We start from the raw sequence: 9,458 nt of genomic DNA on the forward strand, positions 1-9,458 counted from the left end.
TGGAACTCACTCTGTAGACCAGGCTGGCCTCAAACTCAGAAATCTGCCTGCCTCTGCTTCCCAAGTGCCGGGATTAAAGGCGTGTGCCACCACCACCCGGCCACAATTGTATTTTTTTAAACTTTATTTTATGTGTATGGGTGTTTTGCCTGCATGTGAGCCTGCACCACATTCATGTCACCCTGTGCCTCTGTCTCCAAGCTCAGGCATCAGCAGAGGGTAGAAGAAGGACTTGGATCCCCTGGAGCTGGAGTTACTGATAGGAGTCACTATGTGGGTGCTGGGAATTAAATCCTGGTCCTCCAGAAAAACAAGTCAGTGTTCTTAACTGCTGAGCCATCTCTTCAGCCCCCAAATTATTACTATTCTAACAGATCTTACTTGACATATGTTTTTTTACCCCACTCTGTCACCATAGGATATTTTATCATTTTCCCTACAAGTCATATGTAATATTTAACAGGTAATATTAAAGAATACTATCAACTTAGAACTATTAACAGTTTGTTTTTTTCTTTGAGACTGGTAGGGTTTCTCTGTGTAGCTCTGGCTGTCCTGGAACTCACTGTACACAGCAGGCTGGCCTCTGATCTGCCTGCCTCTGCCTCCCTAGTGCTGGTTTTAAAGGCGCGCATCTCCATGGCCTGGCTTTAACAGTCGTTTCTTAAAGTGACCTAGTATTCAGGTGGCCTTTGATGGTGGCTTGGTCCAGGCTTTCTTTATGCTTGCTGCTGAGAGCACCAGCAGTGGCTTGGGAGATTTACAAGTCCTGATTCTGATGGCACCTTCCAGCTTCCTCTCCTGCTCACTCTGTCTCCATACTCAGGCACATTCATGCCTGCTTCCTTTCTCATCCTTGACCCAGGTTTTTTCTTGTTTAAACTACAGGTAAGGGGCTTCTGGGTAAATTCCCCTGGCTAGGGTTATGAAAGGTGGCTTTCACCAAGGGCTGGAACAAAACATCTACAAGTGTTCTGGCTTTCGTCTTATGACTTTAAGGGGAGGAGAGTTTGTTCCCAGCCAGGATGATCTGATGACAGTTGGCAAGATCCCAGCTAAACAGAAAAGTGTCAAGGAAACCCAAAGCCTATTTCCTGTCCACTCTCAGCCCATTTAACATCACCGGAGATAGAATCAGGACCAAAGCAGGAGCCAGAGCTCTGCCTACAGTTCGCTGTGTGGCTCACTTTAGAGGGAGCTAAGATTTTCTTAAACACTAAGGCCCCCACCTCGACTATACTCAGCCCCTTTCCCTGCTTCTATTTGTCCAGCATGTCAGTTGCACATGTGTTATAATGGAAAACTTTAAGGCAGGGACCTCTCCTTCAACAGCAGAGCCTAGAATGGGATCCGACAATATGGCATTTGAGCAGACAATTAAATGAAAAACAAGGGAGCCCTATGTTTCACTTCTTACCCAGTTAGAATAGCTACTACCATCCAGAAGCAGGTGACGGCAAATACTGGCGAGGATGTGGAGGAAGAGGGAGTCACTGCTAGTAGGAATGTAAATGTAAACTAGTACAATACAGAAATTACAAACAGGGAAGCAATTTATGAACCTCCACCCCTAACTGAGGAGCAATGGCTGACATGGCTTCTGGAGGGAGAGTCAGATGTGGCCTGGTATGTGCATCGTGCTCTGGTGGATGGCACCACGCCCACAAGTATATGGACACCACAAACTGCAGTCACGTTATTTTTTAAAATATCATAAACAAGAGTATGACTTCCAAATGACTCAGCTATACTACTCCTGGGCATTTTCCCAGAGGACTCCATATCTTACCACAGACATACTGGGTCATCCATGTTACCATTATACTGTTCATAATACAAAAGAAATGGAACCAGCCTGAACATTCAACCGGTGAGTGGATAATGGAAATGTGGCGTATGCCAAATGGAGGTTTGTTCAGCTGTAAATAAGAATGTAACTGAAATCTTTAGAAAAACTGATAGATCCGGAAATTATTATATTAAGCAAGATGACCTCGTCTCAGAAAGACTCTACCTTTTCTTATCTCACACATGGATCTTAGCTTTCTGAGTGTGTGTGTGTGTGTGTGTGTGTGTGTAGGTAGGTTTTGAACAAGAGAGGGTATATGTTCTTGTAGGGCCCCATCATCCAAGTTGAGTAGCCTTCATTTCATCACATCAGCTGTGACTATTTGCAAGTGCCCCCCACCCCCACTCCAGATGGGTCTGTTGACTGCTGAAGTTACCACCTAGAAGGAGGGCTTGGGAATTGAGCCCTCCCCTGAGGCTCCTGAAGCTCCAGTCTCACCTCCTGCCCTCATTTCACATGGCCTTGTGGGACTAGAATATATAAACTGGAATGTCAGGGTGAGGAGATGCCATCTATGCAGCTATAGGGAAGCTGTCATCCATGTAGTCACCCACATTCCTGTAAGTACCTTTCACCTGCGTTCTGTAATTAAGCCTGGTAAATTCATTGGTTTTCCAAGTTGGACTTTGATGGAATTATCTTTGGTTTGTGGTTGGTGCCCTGTAAGGAGGTAGTTTGTTTACATCTCCCCAGGAGAGAGTTTGAACAACAGTTGGTAAACTAGAAAGGGAACAAGAAAGGGAAGTGCAGTGCTGAGGAGGTGGCGTGGGCAAGAGAGCCTGCAACAGGAGATTGAAGAAAGTGCCTGTCCATCCAAGTGGGGCAGCAGGATGGAGGAGGAGAGTGGACAGAAGCAACTTCCATTTGAAAATAAAACCTAATGCTCCGTATGCTAATTAAGGGGATCTAAAGCCTGAAACTCTTCATAAGGCTCACTTACTAAAATACATCACAACAGTCAACAGTCAGAAGAAGCCAGGTTCTTCTTAAGGTGTCTTGGGTTGTGTCCTGTAGCTGCTCAGCCAGCTGGTCCTGGCGCTGGGTGCCCTGGACTGAGAGAAGGGGACACAGTAGGAAGAGTTGGAACCACCCTCGTCCCCACACTGTTTTCTCTGCCCTTTGCTCTCCTTTTCTCCTTCCCTCACATTCCTCCTTCTCAGACGCTCTTTCCATTTTCAGTGTGCTGGATCTTGGAGCTCCCGGGAGTATTTGGAAGTTGGTTCCATCATGGCAGAAGTCAAGGTGGAGCTGGCCAGCATAGACTGGCAGAAGCGTTGCCTTTCTCTGGAGACACAGCTGTTCCGCTTCCGCCTTCAGGCCAGCAAGATAAGGGAGCTGCTCGCTGACAAGGTGAGTCCCTGGAGATCGAATCATCAGAGCAGGGGCAGGCAGAACTAACTCTCTCTCACTCTCTCTCTCTCTCTCTCTCTCTCTCTCTCTCTCTCTCTCTCTCTCTCTCTCTCTCTCTCTCTCTCTCTTTCTCTACTCCCTCCCTCCCTAAGACTTTGCTACATTTTTCATGAAAAATGAAAACTCAAAAGCTGTCACCTGACATTTCTCCTGGCTCTGCCACCTCAGGTGCCACATACGAACTAATGATGCAGTTGAGCTGGGCATGGTGTAGCACAGCTTTAATCTCAGCAGTCTGGAAGCAGAGGTCGGCAGAGCTCTTTGAATTCAAGGCCACTCCCATCTTCTAAGGATTCCAGGCCAACCTGGGCCACCTCCTGAGATTGTCAGAAACAATTAAAATTTCAAAGTGATAAGGTCTTCAGCATTCTCTGTCACTTTGAGTCCTAGTGGCTTATCATCTTTATGATTGTTTCTCTTGCTATTAACACTTTATCCTCTTTTTGGGCTGGACAACTCCTTAGGAGAACAATGGGAATCCCCACCCTCCTGCCCATCCCTTGTTATCAGAAGAGCCTCAGAAAGTGTCTAATTTTCTGTGCCTGGCTCTGTGAACTTCCACCTCTCAGGCCAGGGCATTATTATACCTCTGAGTTATTTTGAGACGTATCTGATAACTTATGTAAGAGTTCAGACACAAATTAAGTAATGTGAACAGGTGTGTTATCTTTATAAGCTTAGGTAGGCTGGTCCGAAACACTCAGCACTGTTGTCACATTTCTCTAGGAAGGTACATCCAAGTGGCTGACAAGTATCACCTGTCTAGAGAGTGGAGACCTGAGTTAAAATGTATTTGTGTGGGTACACAGCAGGTGATGACTCAACTCACTGTTCTCTTGGTGGCTCTGATTATAGTATCAGTGTACTTAGCTAATCCTTTCTTGGTACAAAGGTAAAACTCAGCTCACCCTTTATAAGTAAGGTCCAAGCCTTGATTAGTAAAACTGGAAAGAATGGAGCAAATGACTAGCTCCTTCTGGTGCTCCGGCAACCTGGAGTTTGGGAAAGCAAGTGGGTAGTGTCATTTTGGCATTCCCAAGATTGGGGCATGGCCTTGGACTAGATTGGACTTGAACTCTTGAATTTGAGTCTGTTGGCATTGCCTTCTTAGTTCAGACAGCATAGGGTTCCTGTGCTGAAAAAGGATAGTGGGTCAGAGAAAGGATAGTGGGTCTAAGGCTGGCAGAATCACCTGGTGGGTCGCTTGCCCAGAGTGTCTGTCCCTGGGTTGCTCAGTCCTCCTGTCCTAAGTCTTCAGAGTGCTGTTAATGTCTGGTTCCTAAAAAATGGTTTTGTCAGTATAAAGTTTGAGGACCTTGCCTTGGGCTGTGGTGTTGGGAGAGGGAGTAAGGGAAAGAAACTGTAAGGGGCTCTGCTCAGCCAAGTGGGCTGAGAACTTCCCCTGAAGGCTTCTTCTGAAATAAAGATACAACAATGAAATAGCCTCAGATAAAACAAGAGGACCTCGAATGGAGCCCCTGGAAACCCTGAAAGAGTAAGAGAGAAGCAGCTCTGGAACACAGAAACACGCCTCCCCAGAGAGGGGACAGAGGGGCAAAGCAGGAGTGAGACAGGATAAGTGGCCAGCCTCTCCGGTGGTCATGCAAGGCTTCAGGTTAGAGTTTTTACATCTGTGGAGGCAGATGAGGTTTGGCTGCTTGGAGCTAAACCGGAATCTCCTGTGTAGTCTGGACTATTTACAAATGAAAATGTAGCTGAGAGCAAGAAGATCACCACCAGCACCAGAAGATGGCGGAAGCGTCTCAGACTTAAGGCTCTCTCTGGGAAGAACAGTGCTTTACAGTTGGATTTATACAGCTGTGAGATTCAAGAACCGGAGTCAGGGTGACACAGGAGGAACTTGTAGGAACAGACTCAATCACTTTGGAGAAACAAGACTTCAGTGCAGGTCACACAGGAGTCCCCAGGAATCAGAACTAGTGAAGATGAATGTAAAACCCAAAATGACTAGTACCAGGAGTGGAGGTGGGATAATCTATAGTTAGTAGAAATTCACATATGCAAGAGACAGTTGGACTTCTAATGATACAACTGTGGACAAGAGACTGTAAATTAATTCATTAAAAACTACTGATGATAGAATAAAGAAATTGAAAACTTGAGACAAGAACAGCATTGTATGAAAAAGACCAGGCTGACTTTAAAAGCCAGCTAGACCTTTGAGAAAGTCTCCTCATTGAAATTAGTTTTTCAGTGGATAGATTAAATATCAGGTTGGGCACCAGAGATGGGCTGTATGCCTATTACTAAGGATCTAACTCAGTGCCTTGTGCATGGCTGGTAGGTGCTCTCCCGGAAGGTATGAACAGCCAGAGACACCAGCGGAAGTTACCAAGGAAATAACACACACACACACACACACACACACACACACACACACACACACACACACACACACACACACTACAGCAAGATGTGAATGCAGGATGCTGAGAACCTGTCTGTTCCAAATCACACTCCCTAACAGCCATGGAGAAGAGCACAGAGAGAGGGATTATTTGACAAGCTAATGCCTACAAACATTCCAAACTTGAGAGATGAAGCTGCAGATTCAGAGAACACAAGGAATGAAAGCAGGATACAAAACTTAAACATCTTTGTCTTCTGTTTTTAGCTATTTAACGGTGTGGTTGCTGTAAGAGCCAAACTGTAGCTTAGCTCGACAGACACATGCTTGTGTCTGTCACGTGTAACTTCCCAGACAGAAGCAGTCCACCCTGGTGCCCCTGGTCACACTCTCTCCTTCTAAGTGTGTGACCCAGAGGTTGCTTGTGTTCCTTCTGTCCAGATCCCACTGCCACATCTTAGCCACATGGTCATACTCAGCATCAAAGAAGACTGGGTATGTCAACAGCCATGTGTTCAGCTAAAAGCTGGGTATATTATTTTGTAGAGAGAACCCATCACACAAAGCCCAGTGGTTTCTCTCCCTCCTTCCCCCTGCCTTCTCATTTTGTGGTACTTGGGATAGAGCCCAGGACCTCATACATGCTACATAAGCCCTCTACCACCATTACCAGCTCAGTCATCAGCTGTCTTTGAGACTAGAATAATAAAAGTGATAATGAGTAAAAATAAGTTATACACTAACTCATCATACAGTGAGGAAATGGAACAAAGAAAGTCTCCCGGACACAGATGGTAAATAGGAAAGGAAGTATAGACAAGGGGAATATAAGGCAGGTATGGCAAGGATGCCTGTAATCCCAGCACTCAGGAAGAATTCACCTCCCGGTTTCCTTGCAGAAGGATCACAGCAAGGTCAGGTTGGGCTCCATGAGATTTTGGCTCAAAAAAAAAAAAAAAAAAAAAAAAAAAAAAACAAAACAAAAGGAGAGAGAACCTACAGAAGGGACAAAAATGCAATGGTAGAAAATAAATCTAAATAGATCAGTCTTAAGTGACATATAAGAAGTATATATAGTAGTGTTGATGTAGGAAACAGTCTAGTCACGGGCTAAATCTTCCTGTGATCATAGCACTCAGGAGACTGATGTTCTAAAGCCACACTGAGGACATCAACGTGGCCCCCAAACCTTTGCTTTTACCTGTACTGTTGTGTCCAGTGTGTAAAAGGTAGTAGTAAGAATGTTGGCATGAACTTTGGGGTGTTGGGAATCAGGCCCAGGGCTTTGTACATGGTAAGCAATGTTTTATTTTTCTGAGTTAACACCCCCAGCTTTGGGGGGATTTTGTTGTTGTTTTGAGACAGAGCCCAGGCTGGCTTTCAGCTTCTAAGTAGCCAAGGATAACCTTGAACTTCTGCATCTGCTGCCACTTCCTAAGTGCTGGGATTACAGTTATGCACTCCCACACCTGGCCTGAGCCTCCTTTTTCGGAGGGACAGTTGAGACCCAGGTCTCAGCTCAGGTAACTCTTGGCGTGGAAGTGCTGGGTGTAGGAGAGAGTGTGCCTGCCACCCCACTGCTGTGGGGTTGGCATTTCACAGTCTGCCATGTGTCACAAGTTGCTGTGGACATGAGGAGTTGAATACCAGATTGGTGCCAAAGTGCTTTTCATCAGATGGCTACAGCCAAGTCCTAGGGAGCTTAGGAGTCTTAACTGTAGCTGGTGAAAGTCGATCCTTGGCAGCTGCGTAAACCTGACACCTCCCTGGCTGGCACGTCAGGAGAGACCCACACACTAAGAGGATAGCTGAGGACATGGTCTTAGGGAACCCTCTGAGATGCAGAGTGGCCTGCCCGAGTTCACAGCTCCAGGTGTGCCTCGTAAAAGAGGTGTGGGGAAGCATCGGCATCAGTGAAATAATGAGAGTTCAAACTTAAAAAGTGATGTGTCAGCATGACTACACCTTCGAGCACTCCAGCAGCAGTGTAGAAAATCTGTTTTCATAAAAACAGAAACATTTAAAATTTCTCTTCCCTCGTGGCCAGTATTAGTAATGGTTGAATACAACAGAAGATACACAGATGGGCACAATGTTTTTCTCCTGTCAAAAGCTGAGTGTAGTGGTGCATGCTGCCTTTAATCTTGACACTCAGGAGGCTGAGGCAGGAGGATTGTGAGTTTGAGGACAGCCTGAACTACATAGGTAGAGTCTCTGTCTCATAAGCCAAAATAAAAATTCTCTTAAAATTTATTTTACTTTTATGTTTATATAAGTGAATGTTTTGCCTACATGTATGTATGTGCCCACAGAGGATAGAAGAGGACCTTGGATCCCCTGGAACTGGAGTTATAGACAGTTGTGAGCCACCATGTGGGTGCTGAGAATCAAACCCGGGTCTTCTGCAAGAGCAGCAAATGTTTTTAACTGCTGAGCCATCTCTCCATCCCCTCAAAAGTTCCTTTTTAAACGGGGGGGGGGTGGGGGGAATGGAGAGCTGGGTCCAGGGTTAAGAGCACTTGCTACTCTTGCAGAGAACCTGAATTCAGTTCCCAGTACACATTATCTGGCAGCTTATACCTGCTTGTAACTCCAGATCCCTGAGATCTGAAGCCCTCTTCTGGCTTCCAAAGCACCAAGCACTCATGTTGTACACACGCATATATTTAGCCACTCATACATTTACATAAATAATAACTCTTTCAATAAAGGGAAAAACCAGAAGTTCTATATATTTAAAATCATTCAATGTTCAGAAGCTAGTTTTAGGACACCCTCCTCCCCACAAAAGAGGCACAGAAGTGAGTGCAAAGTTCTCTGGAACACCAAGTGTCCTTCTCACCTGTTGGGAGCCCTGTGGGTAGAACTTTGAGTTTTACCTGGACCTTTGGAGGAGCATCCCCTAACTGCTCCTCAGATGCAGGGGCTGCTTAAAGTAGCCTCAGAACAGAGGCCCTCTGAGTCTCCAACATAACCTGCAGCTCTCTGTGACTTTCCCTGGCCCATGCCAGCACAGATTCTCCTCTTCCCTTCCCACCTTTCCTTGGTCAAGGAAAGCAGAATTGTAGCTGAGGTGTGCCTGTGAAAAGACACGGGGAGTTGCTTACTGTCTCATAGACATCAAGCCAAGGTCTAGGCCAAGGGAGACAAGGTTGAATTTCTGGAGAAGTCAAGTCCTCAGGGAACAGCACGGGGTGAGGGCTGGAGTTTGGAAAAGGAAGGGCTCTGAGTCTACTCATCCACAGAGGGTGAGGTGTATCTCTCATGAATGAACAATGTAGGTGTGTTGCTCTGTGGCGGGAGGGAGGGGAAGCAGCTGGCACCATCTCAGGGAAGGCATAGGACCTTTGACATGAGAGCCATATGAATTAATGGTAAGTGGTTCATTGCAGCACACAGAGGTGTGCCAACTGAGGGAGAACCTACACTCCATGCTAAGCTATGAGCTTAGCCCCTGCATAAGATTCCAGAATTAGCCTTTAACCCCAGCACTCAGGAGGCAGAGGCAGCCAGATCTCTCTGTAAGGTTTTGTTTGTTTGTTTATTTGTTTGTTTGTTTTCTGTATAGCCCTGTCTGTCCTGTCTGTCCTGGAACTCACTCTGTAGACCAGGCTGGCCTCTAACTCAGAAATCCATCTGTCTCTGCCTTCCAAGTGCTGGGATTAAAGGTGTGAGCCACCACCATCCGGCTCTGTGTAAATTTCATGTAAGTACATGCTAGGCAAGTGCTCTACCACTGACTCTACCTCCAACCAGCAAAGTAGGTGGTAGGTAGGTAGGTAGGTAGTAGGTAGGTAGGTAGGTAGTAGGTAGGTAGGTAGGTAGGTAGGT

General features: G+C 46.0%; 1 protein-coding gene across 2 annotated transcripts in view; it reads left to right on the forward strand.

The window, feature by feature from the left end:
* Positions 1-9,458, forward strand: part of Plekhh1 (pleckstrin homology, MyTH4 and FERM domain containing H1) — a 49,867-nt gene that overhangs the window by 7,789 nt on the left and 32,620 nt on the right. For both annotated transcript variants that reach the window (XM_031355832.1, XM_031355833.1), the window contains exon 2: positions 3,025-3,199. In XM_031355832.1, the coding sequence (XP_031211692.1) occupies positions 3,077-3,199 (123 nt within the window). In that variant the 5' untranslated portion in view covers positions 3,025-3,076. The remainder of the gene's footprint in view (positions 1-3,024; positions 3,200-9,458) is intronic.

This window comes from Mastomys coucha, unplaced genomic scaffold (genome assembly GCF_008632895.1).
Source record: "Mastomys coucha isolate ucsf_1 unplaced genomic scaffold, UCSF_Mcou_1 pScaffold6, whole genome shotgun sequence".
In the NCBI taxonomy this organism is placed as follows: domain Eukaryota; kingdom Metazoa; phylum Chordata; class Mammalia; order Rodentia; family Muridae; genus Mastomys; species Mastomys coucha.